The sequence below is a fragment of the Crocuta crocuta genome, unplaced genomic scaffold, assembly GCF_008692635.1.
Source record: "Crocuta crocuta isolate KB4526 unplaced genomic scaffold, BGI_CrCroc_1.0 scaffold13, whole genome shotgun sequence".
Lineage (NCBI taxonomy): Eukaryota > Metazoa > Chordata > Mammalia > Carnivora > Hyaenidae > Crocuta > Crocuta crocuta.
The window spans coordinates 2,847,432-2,873,918 of NW_027530007.1; the positions used below are offsets into that span (position 1 = coordinate 2,847,432).

Here is a 26,487-nt window from a genome sequence, read left to right on the forward strand (position 1 = left end):
GTGATTTTTGAGACAGCACTTGACCGTGGCGAGGAGACTCTCGGGCAGCTCCGCCCCACCCCTACCCCCTGCACAGGCTCCACGGATGAAGGTGGGGGAGGACTTCTGAGGCCGGGACATCCTGGGCTCACCCCCGCACCGACTCACTGTGATTCCGAAACGGTGACCTCGGACCCTGCTGGCCCTACATCCTGGAGGCCTCCGTGGGCATGTGGGGGTCCCACTCTCTGTGTTGCAGCCGCAGAGAACTAAGTTCCTACAGAACATGGGGCGGCACTGGGGGCGGTGCTGGGGCCGGCGACCCAGGGGAGCGGGCTGCAAAGTGGGAAGGAAGGCACCCAGCAACTGCTGGCAGGGGCTCCTCCCTGGTAGCCGCCGAGAGGGCAGGGATGGTGCGAGAGCGCCCCCACGTGGCCGCGGGTGGCACCGAGCCTGAGCCAATCCTGTCCCCTCATGCCCGCTGGCCAGCCAGGTGCCTAAAAGCTAAAATGCCGACCCTCCAGAGAGACTTCCTGACCGGGCACTGGGGCTCTGCCTCGCCAAGATCGGCTCTCTTGGCATAGAGAAAGGTGCCCTGTCTGGACGGGTCGCTGGAGGCCAGGGGAATTTCAACAAGAGCGCCCTCCACACGGGGAGCCCCCTCCCAAGCACCAGAGTCACACGCACACATCTCAAAGGGAGCCCAGAATTCTTTTAAATTCATCGCCTTGAAGAAAGTGTAAACAATCAGAAGTAAAGAAATAGATCTGGCTGGGCTCCTCCTGCCCAAGGAACACCAACGCCCGCCACACGTGTGACTTTAAAACGAGAGAGCGGTCAGAGTCATCGGTCTGATCCCTTTACTGTCCGGTCTTGGGGGTGTGACTCTGTGGGAAGCTGGAATAAAAATCAAATGTGTGAGAATATTTTTTAAAATAATTTCAGAGAGACCCCCCTCCAAACTTGGGGGTTTCAGGAAAACAGGTATGACGGACCCACCTAATCAGGAACAGAGAACCCCCCTCCTCTTAAAGAGAAGCTACCTCGTCCTTTCTCCCCAGCTCTTCTGCAGCGTGTCGGCAGGGGGGGCCGGGAGACAGCAAGTAGGCGGCTCCATCCAGCTCCGACCACGGGGGGCCGGGAGGGGGAGGAGAGGTGGGTGGGCCGCCTGCCCTCCCCTACACTGTGGCCCCATGAACCAGCCACATCCCTGAGAAGGTTCTAGGTGGCCAGCACTGCCAGGGAGCTGCAGCCGCCCCTGCCCCCCGAGAGAAGACCTGGCTCCCGTTTGGTCAGATCAGAGCCCCTGGATGGTGTAGACCGTTTACATGGCATCTGTCCCCACAGATGATGTGTCACCACCAGAGCAAGACTTAAAGACTTAAGTGGATCTTTCCTGGTAAAGCAAGAGGGTACATTGAGAGCAGAAACGCCCCCTGCAAGTCCCCTGAGGTATAAAGGACCCTCTTAAGCGAGGGATCCCTGGAATGACCATCTCTGCCCACTGTGCATCACACAGGGGGGCAGCTGGGGGTGGCGGGCGGGTAGGGGACCTCTCCCCACATGGAGGAAGGGAGCTCCAAACACCAGCTGGGAGATTTCTTTCCACTTCCTAGTATTTGGTGCTGTGTCACCCGTCTGGGGGGACAGCAGAGAGACAGAGGGGATGGGAAGGGACCCCCACCATCATCAGAACTGAGGAGAAGGGAACCCAGAGAGACAGAGAGCAGGAGAGACAGCCACAAAGAGGCCCGAACAGCAGGCTAAGTGTCAGGGGCTCCGGAGAAGGGGAGGAGGGGACAGAAGAAACGGGCACTCGGCTAACTCGATGTCTCCAAACAGTTCCCATCCTGCTCTGTGCGGGCCCTGCACCCAATGGACACCTGCGTTCCCTTCTCTCCACCATCCACCATCTGCAGCCTTCCTTTCCATGGGAGCCGGCTCAAGGGCCACCCCCTCCAGGAAGCCTTCCTGGATGAACCCTCACCACTGCATTCTTGCTGAAGCAGGGAGCTTTCCCGCTGCCCTGTTTTGTGCTGCTGGTGTTAATGTGGAACTGCCACAGGTATGTTCTGAAGGTGGAGACTCCTCTCCTGAACCAGACTGGAAACTTCCCAAGAGCAGAGACTCCGTTTCTTCCTCGCATCTGTGTCTGCCCACACGACTAGACAGGGACTGTCAAAGGGATGGGGACAAGGCCTCGTCCTTTCCTCTCTGGCGGCCTAGCCCCGAGGCATCGGGTTCCAGATGGTTCCAGACGGCCAGGGCAGGTGGCAGGACTGAGGAGAGGGGAGCGGTTGAGGGAAAGCGAGCGTGGGAGTGAGCCAAGGCCAACGGCGCCCTCATCCCAGAAACGCCTCGTAGTCCATGTACCAGACCAGCTGGCCGGAACTAGGCAGGACGCCCGAAATGGGCCATTTCTTGGGCTCGTGGCCCACGCGGCTCACCAGCATGGTGATCTCGCGCTTCACCCGGCCCATGACCAGGACCGCCACCTTCCGGGCGCGGTTGATGAGGGGCAGGCTGAGGCTCATGCGCTGCTGGGGCCCCGAGGGGCTCTCGGTCAGCACGACCAGCGGCTCGCCGTCCAGGCCGGTGGGCGAGTGCGGGAAGAGGGAGGCCGTGTGCCCATCCATGCCCATGCCCAGCAGCACCAGGTCGAAGCTGCTGTTGGCCACCAGGGCGGAGATCTCGCCGGCGTACATCTGGGCGCCCCGGTCCTCCGCGGCGCAGAGCCGCTGGTGCAGGTGCACGGGCATGGGGTGGACGTTGTAGTAGGGGACCCTGATGTGCTGCAGCAGGTGAGCCTGCAGGCCCTGGAAGTTGGACTCGGGGTCCCAGAGCGGGACGCAGCGCTCGTCCACCAGCCACAGGTGCGTGTGGGCCCAGGGGAAGCCGAAGTGCCCGCTGGCCAGCTGCTGGAACAGGGCCACAGGGCTCGAGCCGCCCGACAGGGCCAGGTGGAAGGTGCCGACGCGCCGCACGGCCCGCACGGCAGCGGCCTCGATGTCGTCGGCCAGCTTCGCGATCAGCTCCTCGGGCCAGGCCGAGATCAGCGGGCTGTCCCGGTACGTGGCCCTGAGGACCTGGAAGTCACTGGGCAGCGGCGCAGGGCCGGGCCCCGGCACCAGCTGCTCGGGCTGCCGCTGCGAGAAGTGCAGCTGGGCGCCGCGGAACTCGAAGTCCAGCAGGGGCCCGTTCTCGGCGCCCCCTGGGTAGAGGCGTGGGACCTCGTGGGCCAGGCTGTCCAGCAAGGGCGTCCAGAAGGCCCAGGAGGCCAGCAAGTTCTCCGTGGTGATGAAGGAGTCCTTCCGGCCGTGGAAGATTCGGGATATGAGGACGGAGTAGGCGTCCTGCTCCCTCACGGGGCCGTAGGCGTAGTAATCGGACAGAGGGCGGCCGAAGAGGTGGAGCCCCGGGCGGCCTTCCAGCTCCTTCCAGCTCTCGGGGGGCAGGGAGGGCCTGAACAGGTTCCGACTGACCAGCACGGCGGGGCCGCCCAGCTCGCCGTGCCCGATGTAGAAGATGATCTGCCGAGGGAGGCACTGGCTCTGCTCAGCGACCCAGCGCTTGTCGTTCTGCGCACAGTAGGCCTGGTTCCTGAACAAGATGCGGACGTAGCCCACTCTCTCGTCCAGGGCTTTGCCGGACATCAGGATGAACGGGACACCCTCCCAGCGAAGGTTGTCTATGTGCACAAGGATGCCTGAGGGACGGGGGGCAGTGGGAGTCATACTCTGGCACAGAGAGCCGGGGACCCCCCCCAGGGCGCTGGCCTTCCCTTCCTCGCCTCCGCTGGCCCTTCTCTTCACTGCCCCGCCTCCTCCGGGCAGCCCACTACCTATGGAGCACCCCTGACCTTGCTATGCTCCCCCTTTCCAGCATCTTCTCCTCCCAGCAGGTGCCTGAAGTGCAGCCTCTGGGCCGCCCTGGACTCCCACCTCCATGAGGCGCCTGGGAGTCCGGTCCCCCTGACAGACAACTGTCGGGGGGCGGGGGCGGTGATCCTGGCTCCTGGTGGGAAGGGATGCTTCCCTCCAGTCTGCAGAGCACCCGGGGCAGGTGGGGGGGGTGGGTAACGGGGCCTGCAGGGCGCCCCACGGTCCTACCAGCCAGTGGCCGAGTGTGCTCCTGAACCTGGTTTTCCCGTCTCTGCATGACCTTGGGCAAGTTTTTGCAACCTCACTGAGCCTCCCATCTCCTGACCTTTAAATGGGGATAATAGTCATCTCTGCCCTGGGGGTTCGTACACGCGGGGATTTAACAAGGTAGAGGTAACGTATATAAAGTGCCTGGCACGCAGTCAGTGCCCAATAAACCGCTGCCGCTTCCACCGTGGAGTTTGTTTCCTGCAGCGTCAGGGAGCTGGCCGTTCCAGGAACGCACTGGGCCCGCGGGACTGTCCACAGGGCGTCTCTGGTGGACATCTGTCTGGGCAGCAGTCCCTAGGGGAGGCTGGGGGCGCTACGTGTGAGTGGGAGCCGAGTCTGAGCCCGCCCGAGAGCTCTGGACGTGCGTGCGGACAGGGACTGACCCCAGAACACCACTGGGGCGCCCTGCACCCACACGGACCCAACAGGTGCCCCGCTGCTCTAAGACAGGGTTGGGGGCAGAGACGCAAAGGAACGTCCTCCTTGCTGACAAGCAAGGCACACACCAGCCGTGGTCCCTTCCCACCCGAAGCGAAGCGTGTCTGCACCCGCGACGGCCCCCTGCGCCCGGCCCCCGCGCGCACCTGCAAAGGTGGGCGTCCGGCTGTGGAAGGTGTCAGGCTTCTGCTGCTCTCTGCGCACCTGCTCGCTGTACGCCTGGTACTGGCCCAGGACGGCGCTGCCCTTCTGCAGGCCCCGCAGGGCCTGGAAGGTGCGCAGCTTGTGCTGGAGCATGGACTCGGGGCTGCTGGTGTTGTGGGGCAGCTCCATGGCCACGAGGGTGAGGACCTCGGTCAGGTGGTTCTGGAGCACGTCGCGAATGACGCCATACTCCTCGTAGAAGCCGGTGCGGCCTGTATGGGAGCAGACAGGGAACAGAAGCTGTAGGGAATCGTCACCGGGGCACCTGGGGGGCTCGGTCAGTTGAGCGCCTGACTTTGTTTCGGCTCAGATCACAATCTCACAGGGATCGGGCCCCACGCTGGGCTCTGCGCTGACGGTGTGAAGCCTGCTTGGGCTTCTCTGTCCCTCTGTCTCCACCTCTGCCCCACTCACACTTGCTCTCCCTCTCAAAATGAATAAACTTTTAAAAAGTGGGCAATGTGCCCGACTTCCCCAAGGCACATCTGGTCCCCTTTCCCCTGTCCCCACCCCCTGTCCCTGCCCCCTCCCCCAGACCCCTGCAGCCAGCATCTCCATCCCCTAGTCCAGAGAGCTGACAAACATGACTTATGCCGGAGCAAATCCCAACCAGAGAAAGAAGGGGTGTGTCTTTGAGCATTCTCAGTGAAGCTGCCAAACTCTTGGGCCTTCCCAGGAATCTGTGTGGGGAAGGGTCTGGTCCCAGAAAATGCCAGACTGCATCTATCTGCAGGTATGCGGTCGGACTGCAGCTCCTCCCCAGGCGTCGGCTGGGAGGTCTGGGGTCCCAGGAGGCTGTGGCATCGAGGCGAGGGCCTGGGCTCTGGCTGCCGCCTGCTGGCACACGGTTCTGGGCGTTACCTGACTTCTGGGTGTGTCTCTGCGTCCTGCCCTTGCGTGGGGCTGGCAGCCACCACCCCATCACCAACGGCACAAGTGTGCCAGGCAGCGTGCAGGGGCCCAGGGGGTCCCCGGCCCCGGCTTTCAGTGGGAGGGGAGAGAAAGTGGGTCAGGGAAGAAACTAGCAACAAAGAGTGGGAGGAGAGCAAAGGGAGGGTCCTCTAGGGCCGGGGGGTGAGCACCGCCAAAGCCAGGCCACGACCGGTGAGGAGCCTTCGACCCGACAGCCTGGCGCAGGCAAGAGCTCGCTGGGAGGGTCCGCGGGAAGGTGAGCAGGACGGAGAGGCCAGCGGGGCAGGGGCTGGAGGGTCTATGTTCAGGGGAAGCCAGTGGAGAGCCGGAAGCAGGGGACAAGTTCCCGGGCTGCTGCGGGGGGGCTGGACGCCGGAGCAAGGAGGCCGAGCAGGAGGCTGTGCGGCTGCCCCAGCGGAAAGGCCGCCACGCAGGCGAGGCGGAGGGGGTGGGCCGTCTGTGCTGGGGACAGGGGTGACCGGACGTGCTGAGCGCTGGGCGCAAGCACGGGAGAACCGCTAGAATGGGGGCCCACGCCAAGGATGGGCGGCGCTGGGGGACACGGGGTGGGGAACAGTCTGGTGGCGGGGAAGCCGTGAGTTCCTCTTGGGTGTGTTTAAGATGAAGGCATCCAGGTGAGGACAGCAGGTTGGCAGGTGGATTATGGATTAGAAACAGCAGAAAAGAGTCAGTCATGAGAAGAAAGATCTGGTGAGATTATCCTGAGCGCAGGATAAAGGGAAAGACCACACACACACACACACACACACACACACACACACACACACACGCATGCGCCTCCCCTTCGAGATGAAACTGTACCATGCAGGGAATCCAGCCTACATACAAACAATGAAGGGAGCAACCCACCCCAAATCTGGAACAGTAAAGGAGAGGAAACGGTAAAGAATTTGGGGAAAGATACAATAAAGCTCTTGTTAAAAACGGGGCACCTGGGTAGCTCAGTCAACCAGCTGACTTCAGCTCATGATCTCAAAGTGTGTGAGTTCCAACCCCACATCAGGCTTGGCACTAACAGTGCGGAGCCTGCTTGGGATTCTCTCTCCCCGTCTCTCTGCCCCTCCTCCACTTGTGCTCTCTTTCTGAGTAAATAAACTTAGAAAAAATGTTTTAAATGGCTTGGTTGGTCCTTGACCTCAACCGCAGCAATTTCTGACTTGACACATCTCCAGAGGCAAGGGACTCAAAAGCAAAAATGAACTTTTGGGACCTCATCAAGATAAAAAGCTTTTGCACGGCAAAGGAAACAATCAACAAAACTAATATAGGCAACCGATGGAATGGGAAAAGATGGTTGCAAATAACATATCAGGTAAACGGCTAGTATCCAAAATCTATAAGGAACTCACCAAACTCCACACCCAAAAAACAAATAATCCAGTGAAGAAACGGGCAGAAGACATGAACAGACACTTCTCCAAAGAGGACATCCAGATGGCCAACAGACACATGAAACGATGCTCAGCGTCCCTCCTCATCATGGAAATACAAATCAAAACCACACTGAGATACCACCTCACGCCAGTCAGAGTGGCTAAAATGAGCAAATCAGAGAACTCTAGATGCTGGCGAGGATGTGGAGAAACGGGCACCCTCCTACACTGTTGGTGGGAATACAAACTGGTGCAGCCCCTCTGGAAGACAGTGTGGAGGTTCCTCAGGAAATAAACAATAGAACTCCCCTACGACCCAGCAATAGCACTGCTAGGAATTTACCCAAGGGATACAGGAGTGCTGATGCACAGGGGCACATGGACCCCAATGTTCACAGCAGCACTCTCAGCAATAGCCAACACATGGAAAGAGCCTAAGTGTCCATCAACGGACAAATGGATCAAGAAGATGTGGTTTATCTATACGATGGAATACTACATGGCAATAAGAAAGAATGAAATCTGGCCATGTGTAGCAACATGGATGGAACTCAAAGGTGTTATGCTGAGCAAAATAAGTCAGGCAGAGAAGGACAGATACCATATGTTTGCACTCATATGTGGAAAAGGAGACTTAACAGAGGACCATCGGGGAGGAGAAGGGAAAAAAATAGTCAAGGAGAGGGAGGGAGGCAAATCATAAGAGACTCTTAAATACTGAGAACAAACTGAGGGGTGATGGGGGGGAGAGGGGAGAATGGGTGATGGGCATGGAGGAGGGCACTTGTAGGGATGAGCACTGGCTGTTATATGGAAACCAACTTGACAATAAACTATAATAAAAAAAAATGGCTTGGTTGGGGGGTTCCTGGGTGGCTGTTGGTTAAGCATCCAACTTTAGCTCAGGTCATGATCTCATGGTTTGCAGGTTTGAGCCCTGCGTCGGGCTCTTTGCTGACAGCTCAGAGTCCAGAGCGTGCTTTCGATTCTGTGTCTCCCTTTCTCTGCCCCTCCCCTGCTTGGTCTCTCTTTCAAAAATAAATAAATAAACTTAAAAAAAAATGGCTTGGTGGGTACGCTTGTATTTGTTATATCGTAGTTGCACATGTCCTACATATATTTAGTAAAAATTCTTTTTCATCTAGTTAATATTTAGTTCAAACAAACAAAAAGAAGTGGCCCCTAATTCCGCCCTGGCTGTCCCCACACGCTCCCTCACAGAGGCCCCCTGGGGTCCTCGGCACCAGTCCTGAGCACCTGCCCCAACCAGGCTCATGGTGCACGCTCATGCCAGCTGGATGGCGAGGAGGGCCAGGCCATGACTGGCAGGATGTGCCCTGAACTCAGCCCAATATGCCACGCCCGAGGGAACACCCGTGTTGTGGGGCAAGAAATAAACCCAGGAGCCTGCTCGGCGGAAAGCACCTCTGTCCTCAGTAGCAGGAGTCTTGAGTCCTGTTCTAAGCCAGAACTTGAGGGTGCAGCTCTGGCCAGCCACGCGAAACCCGGAAGGAACGGGAGAACCCAGACCAGCTGTGCCAACAGAAAGGCCAAAAGCACCCCCTGCTGAAACGATGGCTGAGCTCCTCCAGCCCTACAGGGTCTGCTCTTCAAAGTTCTTATGATACGGCTGAGAAGAAAAACATCAAGAAAAGATAATAATTATAATAACAGTGTTCATCAGCCCCTTTATTTCTCACACTAACGATATATAAGGAGGTCTTACTTTCAAAAACAAGCTTTGGTGGCTCAGTCAGTTGAGTGTCCAACTTCAGCTCAGGTCACAATCTTGCAGTTCATGAGTTTGAGCCCCACATAGGGCTCTCTGCAGTCAGCATAGAGCCTGGAGCCTGCTTCAGATCCTGTGTCCCCCTCTCTCTGCCCCTCCCCTGCTTGGGGTCTCCCCAAAATAAATATTTTTACAAATACAAATTTTAATTTTAAAAATACAAGGAAATTAAGGTTCAGAGAAGCTAGGTGCCCTGTCCAAGGCCACAGAGTTGGCAAAGGGGTAAAAACGCAATCGGACCCAGGAAGTTAGCTCCAGAGCCTGCAATTCTTCCATGCAAACACCTCCCTTTCAACTTCCTAGCACTACCATTTTAACAACCATACAAGTGAACGTTCAACTTGGGAGTGGAGCTGAAGGGATTGAGCACCAGTGGCTTTCGGGAGTGGAGTGGAAGAAGCCAGCTGAGCTGGGCTCTAGAAAGATGGATCTAGGTCAAAGGTCAGGGACCCAATGCCTGCTGGGACCAGAGGGCAGAGGCCCCAACACACAGTTCATACGACAATGTAAGCCTGGCCTGGCACAAGCAGCCAGTTGGTGATTCGGAACAGCAGAAATCGAGACCAGTCAGAAAGAGCCTTGGACACTAGACTGAGAAGTCTAAGGAGCTATTAAAATTCCTGACCCCAAGGACTTAAACAGAATTACCGTAGGCTCCAGCAATTTCACTCCTGCGTGTGCACCCAAGAACAATGAAAACATAGGCCCACACAAACACTTGTACATGGACGTTCACAGCAGCATTATTCACAATCGCCGAGAAGTGGAAGCCACCCAAATGTCCATCAACTGATGGACAAATAAAATTTTACCATTCACCACAAAAAAGAAATGAAGTATTGGTACACACCGTGACATGGATGCACCTTGAAAACACGCCGCTCGGTGAAAGGAGTTAAACACAAAAGGCCGCCCATTGTGTGATTCCGTTTATATGAAATGTCCAGAAGAGGCAGCTCCATAGACAGAGAAAGTAGATTAGTGGCTGCATGGGGCTAGGTCACACGGACGAGGATAAGGGGTTCAGGGATTCTTTTGGGGAGGGTGACGAAAATGCTCTAAAATTGACAAATCCACTGGACTGTGTACTTTAAATGGGTGCATTGTCTGATATGTGAATTGTATGTCAAATACGACTTTTTTAAATAAGCAAGAAGTAGAACCGTAACAGGTGCTGTGGGACGGTTAGGCCATCTCCGATCTACCTGCAAGACGAACTTACGGAGGGGGTACTGGTCCGACAAGGCAGCGTTTGGAGCAATTAAGGGAGGGAACCAGGGCCAGAGCAAATGCAGTAACAGGGAAACGCAAAGATACCATTCAGGGGATGGGAAAGCGCTTCGTGGTGACTGGCTGGATCTGCGAGGCCATTCAGACTCGTGATCTGGAGTGCGGTCTCTGGAGCCAGGAGGGATGGGTTCAAGCACCTGCTCCGCTGTCTTTCAGCTCTGCGGCACCACGAGAGCAGCTCTATCTCACACGTAAGACAGGGACAGTCCCATCCCTCCCTTGCAGCATTAACGAGTTAACACATCTACGAGGCCTGGAATGGTGCCTGGCACACGGGAAGCGCCGGGAGATACCAGCTAGTATTTTTATTATTACAGAAGCTTCAGAAAGAGGGCCCAGCAGCCGGCAACACAGAGGACGGTCACCATTTGGAGATAAAGAAGTTAGACGATGCAGGGGCGCCTGGTGGCTCAGTCGGTTAAGCGTCCGACTTTGGCTCAGGTCATGATCTCACNGTGCACATGGAAGGCAGCGAGAGGTTTAAGACTGGACTTTTGGGCAGGCAGTGAGTGCCAGACACATACTGGATTCCATCAAACCCAAAATGCCGGCGATGGCGAGAGCGTCACGGTTTTAGTACCACCGAGAAAGAGACGGGCCTCCAACCACGTCAACTCCGGTGCCCCGTCAATGGTAAATGCAACTGCAGAGATGTTCAAATATGGAAAAAGAAAATGTGTGCCCTGGAACCGATGGGTTACAGACTTAAGAGTATAAAGAGGATAGTTAAAGCTTGAGAACAGATGAATTTTTGATGGAGGGAGCACAGCAGAATCCTTCAATGGCCCCGTTATCTGTTTACTATTCATTGGCTTAGCAAATCCCTAAGTAACCCTCTTCTATTTTTATCCTCTCTCAGTGCCGGGGAGAAAGCACTTCCCAGGTTTACTACCCGCTGTGTAAAAGACAGCTTCCTTTATTCCTTAATTTCAAGCCTCAGGGGGTGCCCGTGTTTAGCACAGCCTGGAGGCTTGCACTTGCGCTTGCAGCCCTCCCCGGCTAAGCTCTGCCTTTCCAGAACGACCTCTCCCGGAGGGACCACACCGCCGACCGCAGCACCGGGGTCCAGCCGGGGCACCGGCTCTCCTGCGGATGCCGACCACTCGTTGTCCACCAGTGTCTGCGCACTGATTCTTCCTGAAAATGATCTCTTACTCACTCCTGGCATCCTTTCCTACATTGAAAGTTGAGGGTTAAAAACCCACTGATGTCTGAACAAGGATAGAAAAAAGCTCAACCAGGTTGGACAATTGGGAGCAAGACCATAAACCTGGCTTCCAAATGGCTCGGAGTCCACCACCACCCAAGATCACAAGGTCACAAGCACGGACGCCCCAGCACCGTGCCACTCGGCCGGGCTACCCCTCACACCCCCGTGGGGCAGCATGCTACGGCAGACAAGACAAGCTGTGTCCCAGGTGCTCGAGGGCCACCACACTGGCGAGGGCGGGGGGGACAGCAGCATCCATGCAGGCAAAGCTGTAGGAACACGAGCTATGATCATCACTGTTGCACACGTTCTGGGAAACATAATAAGAGCCGTAATGTAGTTTCCACCATTTGGCCTCACAACTCCACTTCAGAAGCAGACTCAAAGGGAAAACTATTTTTTTTAATGCTCATAAATGTTCTAGAATGACAGTGGTCAAACGATTTTGTGAACAAGGGTAAGTGTTATAATATGTGAATTGTATCTTAATTTTTAAAGCCTGCAAAGGACTGTTTAAAATAGCAAAAAGGGGGTCGCCTGGGTGGCTCAGTCGGTTAAGCGCCGACTTCAGCTCAGGTCATGATCTCACGGTCTGTGAGTTCGAGCCCCGGGTTGGGCCCTGTGCTGACAGCTCAGAGCCTGGAGTCTGCTTTGGATTCTGTGTCTCCCTCTCTCTCTGACCCTCACCCGCTTGCACTATGTGTGTCTCTCTCTCTTAAAAATAAACGTTAAAAAAGTTTTTAATACAAATGAATAAATAAAATAGCAAAAAGTGAAATGCCTAATAATAGGGCAACTCATATTCTGTGATAGAAAAAGAAATTTCACAGAAATACGGTTACTACAAGGTATACATTATACAGATTGCTGAAGGTAGAAGCCGAAATACATGTTCACATCCATATATGTGAGAGAGAGAGAGAGAGAGAGAGAGGGAGGGATGAACTCGGTGAAGCATGGACATAGGGCAGTATTACAGACCAACTCCGGGTCTTCCCGGAACCTGGCACGAGTCACAGGTCAGTTACAGGGCGCCCCGCAGAGAGAGCACAGCACTTCGCCTCCTTGACGGCTCAGAAGGAGAAGAGCGTTTCCACTGGTAAAGCATTTCCACGCCTGTGATTTCACTTAATCTTCCAAACGACCCCAAGAGAGCAGCAGAGATTATCATGATCATACAGAGACGTGCCACGGATCGCGCCCTTCACAATGGGGGCCACAAAGCCCCTCCCCGCTGCCTCCACGCTGCGGGAGACCCAGATTTTCCCAGGAAAACACAGACTTCAGAACCGCAAAACCGAAAGCTAGCCGCGAGCCCTGCCGGCACCTTCGGGGATAACTAAAAATAAAGAGCAGGGAGGGCCAAGGAGAGAGCAGGTCCACTGGCCCGGCAGCTGCCCTGAGCTCACCTTGCGGACGGCCCGCAGATGGGGGTGGGGGGCACCAGGCCGGGGGGCAGGACAGCTGGTGCGCACCCGGAGGACCCGGGCTGCTGCGGTCCCTGCGCGAGGGGCACTGAACGGCCGCTCCTGCCCTCGGAGGTCAGCGTGCGCCGTGCTCCTTCCATGGGGGGAATGGGGGTGGGAAGAGACCCTCCCCTGCAGGGCCGGCTACACTGTCCTCGGGAAGTCTCCCTCCTTCTTCCCGCCTGGTAGCTCCGTCAGTTCAGCACCTGACTCTTGATGTCGGCTCAGCTCAAGATCTCACAGGTCGTGGGATCAAGCCCCACGTCGGGCTCTGAGCCGATAGAGCAGAGCCTGCTTGCGATTCTCCCTCCCTCTCTGCCCTTCCTCTGCTTGCTCTCTCTCTCTCAAAATAAATAAGCTTTTAAAAAAAGTTTTTTTAAAAAAAGCCTTCCACCCAGAGAAAGTAGGGCAGCAGAGGGACGCGGGGACGCCCTGAGCGCCTCCTGGCAGGAAGGCCAGCCGCACAGGGCCCTGATGGACTGAGGCCACAGGCACAGCTGTTAGAAGCGTGCATTCTGAGGTGCCACGAGCTCGGATCCCACTCCGGTGCCCCCAGAAGAAGGGGCAGGCCAGCCTGGACAGCTGTGCCTTGGGCCATCAATGACGCAGCCCTTCCTTCCGCAGAGCCTCCTGGCGGCCAGCAGGGGGGCCAGCAGGGGTCATCTCCACACAGCCAAGGTCACTCTTTGTATAGCCCACGGTGCTGCCTCAGGAGACCCACCCCCCAGGGTTTCTGTGGCTCCCAGAGGGGCACCCCAGCTGAGACTAGGGAGGGGGAAGGAAGTGCTCTTCCTCTCCCCCCCCCCCCCCCCCCCNCAGCCTCACCCACCCGGATGTCTGGGGGGGAGGAGGAGGGGAACAGCCAAACGACCTTGCCTCTCAGGAGTCCCTTTCCTGGGGACCAGGGGCAGCCCCTTCCGTTTGCGGCACTCGGGTGACAGTGTAGTCTGCCATCCCTGGGGATCCCGGCGCAGGGCCACCCCGTACTGCCCCGCGCTGTGCACCTGAAGCCGCACCTGCCCCGGGCGAGGGGAGACCGCCCCTGCACGTGCCCTTCTGAAGCTGAACGCCAGACTGTGGGGCTCTAAATCCCACCTCAGGAGCTCCCGGCCACCCTCAGTCCCACCATAGCAGCTGGCCTGCTATGCACAGGGAGCCACAGCACGGCCGTGACCTCCAGGAGGAGGTCGGCCCCTCCCCCTGCCCGCTTTGCATCCCACCACAGAAGGCACAGCCAAGGCCAGGGAGACCACAGCCTGGGGGAGGGAGATGTCCCCAGCCAGGGACATCTCCTGTCCTCTCTCTCCAGCCTGAACTGGTCTGTCCATAAGGGGCCTCCTGTGTTATGGGCTCCAGAGCAGGACCTGGAGGGGAGAGGGGAGACGGGTGGAAAGGGGGGAGGCTCAGCATTTGGGTTTCCGGAGCTGCCCCGGGCCACTTTCTCAGCACACACATGCTTGTCCTTCAGGTCCCCAAGGCCCAGGAGGCAGGGAGCACTCACTGCTGCCAGAGGCCCTGCTGGCTGGGCGCGGGGGTTGGGAGGAGGGGGGGTGCGGGGGGGACACGAAGTCAGCCCGTCAGACCAGAGACAGGCCGGCAGACAGGCGGCACAGAGTTCCAGCCCCCAGGACGGCATCAGCATCTCGGTCAAGGACAGGCTGGTCCAGCCCACAGGCGACACCCTTGCTGGCTGGAACCCCTCAGGGGCTACAGAACCCCCCTGCCTGCCCTGCCCTGTGTCTCTGCCTCTGGGCCGAAGGCACAGGGCCCAGCTGAGGGAAAAAGCCTTGTGCTCCAGGGCGTCCCCTCCAAACCTGCGCCCTGCAGGCAGCTGGGCCAGTGCCCCGGTCCCACCCGCAGCCTTGAAGGCCGAGCCACGGTGCCCGCCCTCCTGGGCCTCGCTGTCTGGCATCATCCAAACCCAAGACGCCCTGCCTCGGGCCATGCTTGGGCACACAGACCTGCCCAGGCCTCAGTCTGCCTCCTTGCCTTGCCTTCCCTCTTCCTTTCTCCAAAACCCAAAAGTATCTTTGCCGGGGAAGCAGGCCCTCAGTGCACCCAGCCCCTGGCTCCCCAGGGGTCCCGCAAAGAAGCCTCCGGGTGACATCAGGTATCAAAAGGGAACTGGAGAGGAAGGGCTGGAAGGAATAAGGGGCGATGGTGCCAGCTGGTGGCCCCAGACATCACCGCTCTTCCCCAGTGCGGGGGGAGGGGTGACACGCAGGGGCCGCCAGAGCACAGTCGGAGTCCCGGCGTCCCAGCCCTGCCGGTGGCTGAGCCAAGCCCGGGCCGAGGCTTGCGCTGGACTGCAGACGGGGACAGCGGCACCTTGTCACGCCGTCCCGCGCTCTCAGCACCAGAGCTGAGGCTGAGCTCTCTGCAGGCGAAGCAAGAGCCAGGCCCGGCCCTCACCGCCACGAGCCCAGCAGACACGCACCGGCGCACGGAGGCGACCCACAGCCCGGGCCGCGGCTGAGGACAGAACAGGAAATAACGGGAAGCGCTGGGGCTGGTTCCCAAGACCACGCAGGCTCAGTGCAGCGGGGAGAGGGCCAGTGTCCTGACAGGGCCTCCAGAACGGAGAAACCCAGCTCCGCTCAAGGACAGCAATGTCGTCGGAGGCTTGCTCACAGGGGCCCTGACCCATGGCCCCAGCCAGGCACCCCTCCCCCAACCCCCCCTCCCCTGGCCCTGCCTGCCTGCCTCATATGTTTTGGAGTCTGTCCTAATATACCCCCTCCCCCAGTGAGCCTGTGAGGTATTGGAGGGGGGCAGAGGCTGTGCCTCATCACACCCCACGTGGCCACGGCCCTCACACGGAGGCTCCGGCACCGGATACACATTTGAAGAGGAGGGGAGGGAAGCTGGAGAGGGTAACCAAGGGAAGGAAAAGAAAAAGAGTTACAGGCAAACAGGAGACAGACCCTGAAGGGTCTGGAGCCTTCCACTCTGCCCAGAGGCACACTGTGGGCTGGGGACAGTGGCCTTGGGTGTCTCAGCCCAGGCTGCAGCCAGCAGCCAGCAGCCAGAACGATGAGCTGGGCGCAGTGGCGCAGAGCCTGGGGGCCAAAGCCACACCTCTCACCCCAAGGACCCGGCTCTACCGCTTCCTGCCGTGTGACCTTGGGCACATCGCCAAACCACATCTGTGAGTGGAGGCTAATGATAGGACCCACCTCAGATGGCCACTGGGGGGACAGACATGAGAAGAATTAGCTTTTATTTTCTTGGCTGAGAACCGATGCTTTGACCATAATGCAGTCAAGGCTCAACAAAGTGGATGGACTCACACAAGGCCGGCACCCCGCGGAGCCTTGGGCGCTGTCTGCTACACGGCTGCTCACCTCGCCGCAGAGGGAGGTGACGTGCTGAGGCCACCCAGCACAGATGGGCCACGCGCGCCGGGGTCAACGCTGCTCATTCACTTGGTATCTGTTCAGCACTTCTGACATGCGTGCCAGGAGCCAGAAAGGAGGCACCTGGAGCCCACGTTCCAGGGGGAGAGACACACAGGCCCCGGATGAGACACAGAAAAGACCGGAGGGCAGAGAAAGGAGGCACGTGGTCCTCTGAGGGGGCCCTGAATGGACCTTGTCGAGAAGGCCCCAGAGAAAGGGACGGCCGAGCTGGGAATGAAGAGGAGGGGTGGGAGGCGAGGAGGTGAGGAGAAGCGTCTGGGCAGAGGGCACCACCGGTACCAGCCCCTGGGGCAGCTCTGACGGGCCCCACCACACCCACGTAGAACTCAGGGTAACTTCCGGGTCTGGGCCAAGTTTACCCACCTAGACTGCGTTCCCTTCCGGCAGCGAGGACGGCGCGGGCTCTGCCCTGGGGGGTTAGCGCGTCCAGGGCCGGGGCACAGCAGGCCCTCGAGGGACACCACACCAGCGGCGGCTTCCCTCTGAGAAGCACCAGCCGAGGCGCAGACGCTGGGCAGATGCCCGGCCCTCCCCTCGCACCGGGCACGGGGCCGGCGAAGGCCGCGGAGCCCCTCACTCACCCTCTGCGTCCACCGTCTCCTTCATGATGATCTCCACCCGCTCCACGTGGTGCCGGTTCCAGAGGCCGTCCAGGGCCTTGCGGTTCTGGTCTCGGAAAGGCAGGATCTGAGCCACGGCCTGCCGGGGAAGGAGGTCAGTGTGCCACTGGTTCTCAGGGTGAAGGTGGCATCCTGACTCCCAGAAAGGGCCCACGCCTTGCCCCCCCTCCCCCCGCCCTGCTCAGAGAAGACGCTCTCAGTCCCTGGGCTCTACGACCTCACAGCTCTACACAGACTCCAAAAACCGTTAAGTGACCTCCACAGGGCTCCCAGCTCCTCGTTTTGCAAGGAAAAAATACTTCCGATGATTTATCTTCTATGACCATCAACTTTTAATAAAAGAAGAGATCCTTTTACCACTACAACTGGGGCAAGAAAAGCTTTACACTGAATACGTTCAGTAAATTGAATGTACTCTTTGCTCGTTTTCACAGAAATAGGTGAAAACCTCACCAGCTCAGACTCTGGTCTGAGGCCCACTCTCTGGGAACGCGGCAGCTCCAAATGGGGCTGGAGAGAAAGCAGCTCCTCTGTCCTGAAGACGATGAGGTGCCCGCCCGCGTGGCCCCGGGCCCACCAGCCTGGTCGGCACCAAAGGACACCGTGCTGTGTGCTCTCCACTAGGGCCTGTAGGGAAGGCTGTCCCAGAGGCGCTCCGAGGGCACGCTCAGAGCGAAGCGGCCAGCAGCCTGCATCACAGGAGGGCCCCCCATGCTCCACCACAGAACCTGGCTGAGAAGCACGGACTTGGGGTCCCTACTCGGTGTGGGATCTTGTTACCAGCCTTGGGCTCAGAACAGAACTCGGGAAGATATGGAAACTGAAAAAAGGCAGGTAGATGTGGAAGAAGTTAATTCTAATCCCCACACCAGGATGCACTGGAAGCCAGGCCGACACCAGAGTCCTGGGGCCACCTGTGTAGACGATGCAGGGCGGCAATGAGAATGCGGCCGGCTGCATGGATGAGGGCCACGGTCCTGCCCCCGACGCTCTGCTTTTCCTCCAGCCTCTTGCTGCCGGCCCGCCTTCGGGACAGCCACGGCGGCTCGGGTTTCACAGCGGCCCAGGCCCGATCCCACAGCCAGCAGTGCGGCTCCCCGGCTCCCCGCCGATGGGGTCTCCCTGCGCCCGGCCCCCTCTAACGCCCACAGCTGCTGCTCACCTGCTTGCCCAGGTAATGGTCCACGCGGTACATCTCCTCCTCTCGGAAAAAGCTTCCGAGCTCCGCGGCCAGCTGCTGGGCGGAGAGGTGGTCATGGCCGAAGGGCTTCTCGAGGACGACCCGTAGCCAGGCGCCTGGGTCGGGGCGGCAGCTGCCGTTAATGTTGCGGGCAATGTCCGCGTAGGCAAAGGGCGGCACCGAGAAGTAGAAAATCCGGCCGGCCTCCCGGACGCCCTGGCGCTGGACCCGCGCCTCAATGTCCGTGCTCAGGGCCGCGTAGTCCTCGCCAGTCTTCAGGCGGTGGTAGCCGCTCAGCTGCTGGAACTGGCCCTTGAGCTCGGCACAGCGCCCAGGCACCACGTCCTCCGGGCAGGAGAGGGACTCCATGACCTTGGCTATGAACTCCTGGCCCTGCTTGGTGGACGTCAGGGCAGCCCCATGGAAGCTGAAGCTGTAGGCCTGGCCTGCCTCGTCCAGGTACAGCTGGAACAGCCCCTGCCACAAGTACTTCCTGGCCAGGTCCCCAGTGGCTCCCAGCAGGATTACGGAGACGTGTCCCCCGAGCTCCTGGGCCCGCAGGCAGCCCAGGAGGGCCACGCACATCGCCACCGTGAGCATCTTCCAGCAGCCGGGGCGCCTGGGCACAGGTGAGGCAGACAAGGAACAAGGAAAGATCAGACACGGTTCAGGAGGCTGGGACGCGGAGGTACACCCGCTTCCGGGCTGTCGAACATTTCCTGTCTGGCACAGAACAGCCACGTTTCTCGGGACAGTGTTACAATCCCTCAGCTTCCCCACCGCGTCACCCCCCTTCAGCAGCTCGGCTTCTGGTGCGGAGGGGGCCCACCCCGTAGTAGGGGCTGTACACGGGGAGGGGGTAGGCCCCTTGCGAGAGGTGGACAGCCGGGCTGCGGGCAGCTCCGGGGGGTGGCCCCCAGGGCTGCCGTGGGACTGGAGCGCACGCCTGATGGCTGCTGCCAGTCTCACGCGCGAGCACGGGGCGCCAGGCCCATCAGCTCAGGACTGGTGGCAGGTCCTCAGGTGATGGCCGGAGCCGCAAGAAGCCAGGTTCACACTCCCCCCCCACCCCCCCGTTGCTGCTCACTTTGCTTCTCCTGCATCTGCTGGGCTCCGGGCCCAGCACGATTACTAATGACCCCTGCGGCGCGGTAATAACAACACTGACTCTGGAACCCACTGGGGTGGAATCCTAGCTCAACTCCTTCCTGTTTGACTTTGGACAACTACCCAGTCTCTCCATACCTCAGTTTCCTCATCTGAAACGGGGGTACCGGTGACTTATCGCACAGGGTTATTATAAGGACAAAATGAGTTAGTATTTATCAGATGCTTGGGACACTGGCCACCACCCCCGGAGCACTGTGTAAGTGGCAGCTGTCACTAGGGTGCGTTAACGACAGCAGCCGCCCGGAACGGAGTGCTTCCGTGCATACGATCTTACCGAGTCCGGACAAAAGCCTTGAAAAGAGCCAGTGGAGCGGGTGCTGTTGCAGTTTCCCTCTTGCAGAGAGAAAAGCTGAGGCTCAGACGGTGAAGGAAGGTGAGGAAGGAGGGCGCCCAACGGGCACCAGGCTCTCTGGCCCCTGGGCAAACATGGCAAACGCATGCTGCAGCCTCCCCAAGGTGCGCCTGACGCCCGAGGTGCACCTAACATCCTGGCTGCTTTCAGGTTAATTTAAAGCGGCTGACGTGTATGAAAGGCAAGCGGCCTCAGACCGGCCGCAAATGCACCAGAGGAGTTGCTTTCACTTGCCTTCTGTTCTGACCAAGGTTGTAAGGCTTTAACGTGCTCAATTCTTACTCCACGGCTCTCCCGTTCTCCAATTTCCAAGGGCCAGTGCTCTGGGGGAAAGGTAGGAGCGAGGGGGAAAGCGATCGTGGTCAGCTACTCGGCTCTCAGAACTAGACGGCGGGGCGACAGGGCCCAGCCCCGGGGAGGGGGGATGGGGGGCTGGAGCACCGACAGGGAACCGAGATGACGGGCAGCAGGAGTTTCCGGATGAAGGAAGAACAAAACCCTCAACAGTGAGGCTCCAATCTGGCTGTGCAGGTAGGGAAAGGGAGGCTTAAGGAGATATCTGGCCAGCTTCCCTTCCCGCATCCCTGGATCATCGCCCACCTTGAGTGGGACCAGAGCTACCCTCCGACAGCACCCCCGGCCCCCACTTTTCCCTTTGCCTCCTCCTCATCTCTTTGGATGTCACAGTTAGTGGCCAAACCGAGATGAGGCTCCGACAACAGAATCTGCATCAGAATCTACAGGACACCGGACATCTCCTCTATGGCAGCCTGACGTGGCGGGTAAAGGGACCGGCTGCGTGGCCCCCAGCCTTCCCCCGCACTCCCCCCTACCCTGCGCACTCACTCCCCTTCTTCCTTCTCCCAATCCCTGTCCTTGGCCCTTAGTGCATTTCTTCCTCAACTGGCAATCGCCCCTGTCTGGAGGGAAGACAGAGCTGCAAGGTCAGTGCGGGAAGAGGCGGTGAGAAATCTGAAGCCCAGAGAACAGCCTGGAGAAGGGGGAGCCTCCAGCTGGCAGGCTGTGTTCCAGAGCTCCTGGTCCCACACCGGGAGCCAGGGCTCCGGACAGATAGACGTGCTGGGGATGCAGGAGGAGGAGTCCGGGACCTCAGGGAGCCTGGATGGGCGGGTGAGGGGGCTCCAAGGACCAGTCCCTCTCCCCCAGCCCCGGAAGACTGCAGAACTGCCCTGTCCCCAAGCCCGAGCCCCCAGTTACTGGGCTAAACAGCTTCCTCAGTCAAGGGGAGGCATGCGGCACCTGGGTCAGAGGACCAGGGCCTGAGACCACCCCCCGCTGGGTGATCTAATGAAGTCACCTAGTCAGTTTGGGTCCCTGTTTCCTAACTGTGACACAGGGCTAACACAACCGAACTACACAGGGGGCTTGTGACGATTAGCTGAGGTAACACAGGCAACAAAACCCTACGCAGACGTCAACAAATTAGCTGAGTGTAAGGCGCCTCCTGGCTCCTGAGGGTGGCCTAACGCCACCAACCATGCTCGCTGGGCGTCCCAGCTGGGACAAAGCCCCGCCCTGCAGGCAGCCCTGAGGACCGACCTCGGGCATTTAGGGCACAGTCCCCAGACCAGTCCCCACACCCAGCCCCGAAAGGAGGGACACAGTGACTGCCACGGTCATCCCATCCCCCTTGCTGCCCCGGCGGCAGGGAGACAAACAGGCTTCGAGAAGCCCAACGAAGCCAAGAACAGGGCCCAGCCCTGGAGCAGGGGTGAGGCGACAGGGACTCCAGACGGCTCCAGCACAGCCACCGACGGTCTAAGCCGCTCTCGCGCTGAAGGCCCCGCTTTTGCGGGTGTTTCAGAAGCGCTTCCCCCGCCTCTCTGCCTGCTCCAAGAGGCCTAACCGCACCCCCTAAAATTACACACTTAAATGAACCACAAAGCACGGACGTGGCGCACCGACCGCTGGTACTGCTATGAATCGTTCCTATTTTTAATTAAATGTAAGTTCTCTGCGGTGGCCGGGTGGTTCAATCGGCTGGGCGTCCGACCGCAGCTCAGGTCATGATCTCACGGTTTGTGAGTTCGAGCCCCAGGTCGGGCTCTGTGCTGACAGCTCGGAGCCTGGAGCCTGCTTCGGATGCTGTGTCTCCCTCTCTCTCTCTGCCTGTTGCCCACTCATACTCTATCTCAAAAATAAATAAACACTAAAAAAAAGTAAGTTTTCTTAGTCATGGCACTCTGGCGCAGGAAGGGCAGCGTATGAGACTGCGTGTTGGGCTGAGCGGGTCATTCTCCTCCGGCTCCTGCCCCCAACGGCCACGTTACCTTGATTACCTCTCGCCAAGCGGTTCGCCCTGCGAAGGCCCCTCGCCCCGTCTATGAGACGAAGAGACTTAGCTGAAGGGTCGCTGCTGGGCTGCTGCCCCCAAATCCTGGCTTTTCCAAGGAAAGGAGAGGCGCCCTCTCTCAGCAAGGGAGAGGCCCCAGCTGGGTGCCCACCTCAGGCAGCCAGGGTGGCCCCGGGCAGCGCGGCCCCGGGGGAGCGGACGGGGGCACTGCACCGGGCAGCAAAGAGCTGACAGCGGAGTGCCCTTCAGAAGTGAAGACAAGACTCCTTGAAGCTTTGGCGGAAGCGTGTGAAGGGCACGATGTCACTTACAACACTTTCTTGCCAGAAACACGCTCCCCCACCGAGTGCCGTGCCGCGGGGCCTCCTCTAGGGAGATGCAGACGACTGTCTTCACACAGGCTCGTCTCGGTGTCATGGCTGATGTGGCCCATGTCCGCAGTCCTGCCCTCCCCCAGTCCGGCCGGAGGGGTTCCCGTCAGGGCGTCCTGGGCGGCTCACCTTTGGAAGAACAGCTCCGCCAACATTCTCGAAGCCGCGAACACCGACCTGGCCAGCCAGAGGGCCTGGATCGGAATCTGGTTCCAGGCTTTGCTTCTGCCCAAGCGAAAAAGGCAGCCGTGCCTGACCGGCCCCCACAGGCCCAGCGTGTGCTGGCGCTGGGGGGGCGGGGGGGGGGGGGCTCTGGTAAGCCACAGGAGGGAGCAGCGCCGGTCCTTGGCTCCCAGCAGACCCCGGGGCAGGGGACAGGAGCGGGAAGGCAAAGGTCAGTGGCTGCGGCCACCCTGTTCCCTCTCCCAATGCCACATCAACACCTTTGGCCTCCACCTTCTGTTTGCCAAACGGGAAGGAGGGGCCTGTTTTCTTCAAATCATAGCCCAGGAGTTTGGAATTTTAGAAAGAATGCGTGGGAGTAAAACAAGAGTTCAAACTAAAGATCGTTTTTTAACCAGAGTGCGAGGGGAGGGGCCCAGTGCCCCAGACGATCACTAAGGCGGGTGTCTTTCCCGAACTCTCCTGGTTCTGGCCCACCTGCACCAAACATACCCACGCTAGTCCAACCCTCAGCTACTCTGCGGGCTGTGGCCCTCCCTTCCCGGTCCCCTGGGGACGAGACGGGGATAAGAGGTGCAAGATCAGGCTCTGGGACCCGCTTCCCTCCCAGACCTCGGAGAATCCTTACTCCCATCACCTCTTCGGTGTGTTGGGTCCCCACGACCCAAATGGTGTGCTGGAGCCACCTGGGACCTGCACGCAAGATGTGCCTGCTGAGTTTTTGGGGAATTTTTCAAGCCGGTTGTTAAACACAGCCATTGAATTAAAAAACCAAATGAGAGCGCCCGGGTGGCTCAGTTGGTTGAGCGTCTGACTTCAGCTCAGGTCATGATCTCACGGCTCATGAGTTCAAGCCCCGCATCGGTCTCTGTGCTCTCGGCACAGAGCCCGCTTTGGATCCTCTGTTCCCCCCCTCTCTTTGCCCTTCCCCCACTTGCGTTTTCTCTCTCTCAAAAAGAAAAAGTTTAAACCAAATTGTACAAATTTATGACCCAAAAAATTATATTCAGAAGTAATAAATACTTAGAGCTGATCGTTTCGTATTTTACTATATTTTACTATTAACCTGGGCTCTTGACATCATTTCCATCTACTATGTCTGTAAGGCGAAGATACTCTACAGTGGGGTGCTTGAGACAGCCTGTGCAGGGGTATTACACCACAGATACCGACAAAGGCTGTTAATCGGGCTCCCCCTCACCAAGCCCCACCCCTGCAGAACTGTTACACAGGTACCAGCATACAACACCACAGGGATATTACACCACAGATACTGGCATTTGCCAGGTACACCACCAGGTCCTCCCCTCCAGTCTGCGCTCTCTCCCCCTCAACTCCAAGCTCACACAATCAACACGACTCGGCCACCAGTCACTGGGTGTCTATAAGACTTACTATGTTCAAAACTGAACGGACCCATCCCCTGACCTGATCTACTGCCCCAGCCTCCGGAAACGGTAACTCGACCCTTCCGGGAGCTCAGGCCGGAAACTTTGGGGGTCATCCCATCTCTCAGCGGATCCTATAGTTTCTATCATCGAAATTCATCCAGACTATAACTACTTCCACCACCCCACTCTGGTCCTAGCCACCATCACCTCTGTCCGGGTTATCATAGGAACCACCTAACTGGCCTCCCGTTTCTTCTGCCTTTTCCTGAGCATGGCACTCGGCCACCTCTTATGGCCTCCCACCCATGATCTCTTCTGCCACTGTGCCCCTCTCTAGGCTCCAGCCACCCGTCTTCCTGCCTCAGGGCCTTTGTACTTGCTGTTCGCTCTGCCTGACCTACTTCCCCCTGCAGATGTCCACATACTTCACTCCTTCCCTAACTTGAATTCTTTCCTGAAATGTCACCTCGGGGAGGCTCTCTCAGCTGATTCTGTAAAACTGCAAACCTCCTACCCCCATCTCAGCCCCTGCTCTATTGCTCTCCGTGGTACGTATCATTCTCTAATATACGGTCCTTGAAAAGTGTGTTTGTTTTATCGCCTGTCGCCCCTCCCCGCAAGTGCCAATGGGGGAAGGGGCTTTGTGGTTTGTTTGCTGATGGTCTCCAGTATCCAAAACGGGGCCTGGCCCACAGGAGGGGCACAAGTAAATCCCATTTTGTAGAAGACCACTGTCAGCTGTGTGCAAGCCGTCTGCATCTGAACGATAGCACAAAGGAAGGAATCTACCGGTGACTTTGAGCACTAAGGCACAGTTTGCATTCACAGTACCACCACCAGTTATGACAAAAGAAACATTTACAGAGCGTCTAACTATATGCCGATCCTAGAGCTTCACATGCACCAAAGCTTTTAAATTCTTGCCACAACCCGGGAGCTAGGTACCATTACTCTGCCCACTTGCAGAACGAATTCAGGAGAAGTCGAGGTGCACGGAGGGAAAAGGACTCACTGGAGGGCAGGCAGCTCAGAGGGGATCGGATGTGAACACAGGCGGTCTGGCTTCAGCCCTTGCGTCCCACCTACCAGTAAAACGTGTGACTACACCCCCAACGGTGGAATTTAAAACCCTGCATTGGTGTGGACACGGATTCTGCTCCTCGAAGAGACTGGAACAACCGTGATGCAGTCTATCTCGCTCACGTGTCTCAACCACGGGGCAGGCAAACAAGCTGATAAGAAGCACAAAATGAGGCAATCCGCATACGGCCCTTGGCACGAGTCAGCCTACAGTAAGCTGACTTAGAAATGTTTGTTTCTATCATTATGAAACCAACGGCATCATGAGCAAAGGTACTTTTCTTGCTAGTTTCTTGGAACTGCTGCAAAAGGAATTAGCCATCCCACAACAGAAAGGGGAAAAAAATGCCAAGAAATGGCTCATCAACGGCTTTCATGACCTTCCTGTCATACTGGCTGGGGGGAAAAAAATCAAAGAAATGTGATGCCAGGAAGGGTTGGGCTGGTCCCCACCCCAGCCCTCGAGGGATTTATGATCTGACCCAAAGAATAGGCGCCTAAACCCCTTCACTCTGGAGCTGTAGGCTTTTCACCTAACTGCTAAGGGGCTTTCTCCAGCTGTAAAACGGGGATCATCCACCTCATTTTAAGACGGGGCCAAAACCAAAACCAAACCAAACCAAACCAAAACACCCAGATCATGGATGTGAAAAATGTTTTAGAGGGCAACGGCGGTAAGTCTCCCGGACAAAGAGCCACCTGGCTCTCAAGTCAGGGCAGCAAACAGCAAAACCAGACTTCCTGCTCTGCCCCCGGGTCAGGGCCTCGCAGGATCCACCATGAAATGTGGCCTCAAACAATGACATCTTACCTTGTTCAAATTCCACCTTGAATAAAGCGAGAAGTGGCTAGGCCCCTGATAAAGGGACCTCGAGGCTTCCCTCTCAGACGGCCTCAAACCATCGGACTCCAGAGTAACTTAGGAAACTCCAGTCTCTGCATAAAAATAACTTGAATGTCTGTCTAGAGGAGTTATTTGTTGGGCAGTCGTGTACCTCAAAGGAAAGTTACATAAAGGACTGTCAGAAATGAGCTCTCTTCGCGCCGAACAGGGAGCATTTTCATCTCAAGTGTCCCTAAAACTACCCAAAAGATTAGCCCCATCGGCTCAAAACGTCTATCCGCCTTCGATCAGGGCAGAGAATGTGCCTAAGAGTTTAAAATATGCCCATTTCTACACCAGGACCCCCCTAATTCGCTACCTTTAGAAGCGAATTAGAAGCCATGGGCCTGGCTGGGTGGAGAGGGGGTGGGCAAAGAATTTCGGTTTATGATCTTTCCAGAAGTTCTCATTTCCAACCGAACATTCAAGTTTAAGGGAGCCGATGTTCAAAGATGCAGCTAGGTTTGCTTCCGGAAAACTACGCGTCGGGTGGGTGTGTTGCGAACGCTGACTGAAACCCGAGGGCTAAGGCCAAAGATCAAGCCGCTCTCCAGACAGAAAGCACTGGACTCGTCCGCTCATTGCGCTGACTTTCCAGAAGGCCCGGGGAAAGGGACGCCGGGGGCTCCTCCAAACTAGCCTCCAGGGGGTCAGCCCGCCCGCCGCCGCCAAGGGCTCTGCGGACGAGGAA

The 26,487-nt window shown here is 58.0% G+C and overlaps 1 protein-coding gene across 5 annotated transcripts in view; it reads right to left on the minus strand.

Annotated features, from left to right (window-relative positions):
• Nucleotides 1-816: 816 nt before the first annotated feature.
• Nucleotides 817-26,487, minus strand: part of H6PD (hexose-6-phosphate dehydrogenase/glucose 1-dehydrogenase) — a 26,098-nt gene continuing 427 nt past the window's right edge. The window contains exons 1-5 of one of the 5 annotated variants that reach the window (XM_077763849.1): nt 25,725-26,046; nt 18,035-18,671; nt 16,834-16,951; nt 4,715-4,984; nt 817-3,685 (exon numbers count right to left, since the gene is read on the minus strand). In XM_077763849.1, the coding sequence (XP_077619975.1) occupies nt 2,322-3,685; nt 4,715-4,984; nt 16,834-16,951; nt 18,035-18,652 (2,370 nt within the window). In that variant the 5' untranslated portion in view covers nt 18,653-18,671; nt 25,725-26,046 and the 3' untranslated portion in view covers nt 817-2,321. Of the gene's footprint in view, nt 3,686-4,714; nt 4,985-16,833; nt 16,952-18,034; nt 18,672-22,199; nt 22,337-22,388; nt 23,323-24,845; nt 25,139-25,724; nt 26,047-26,487 lie in introns of those variants that run through there. The other 4 variants (XM_077763847.1, XM_077763846.1, XM_077763845.1 and 1 more) reach the window with 4 other exon arrangements.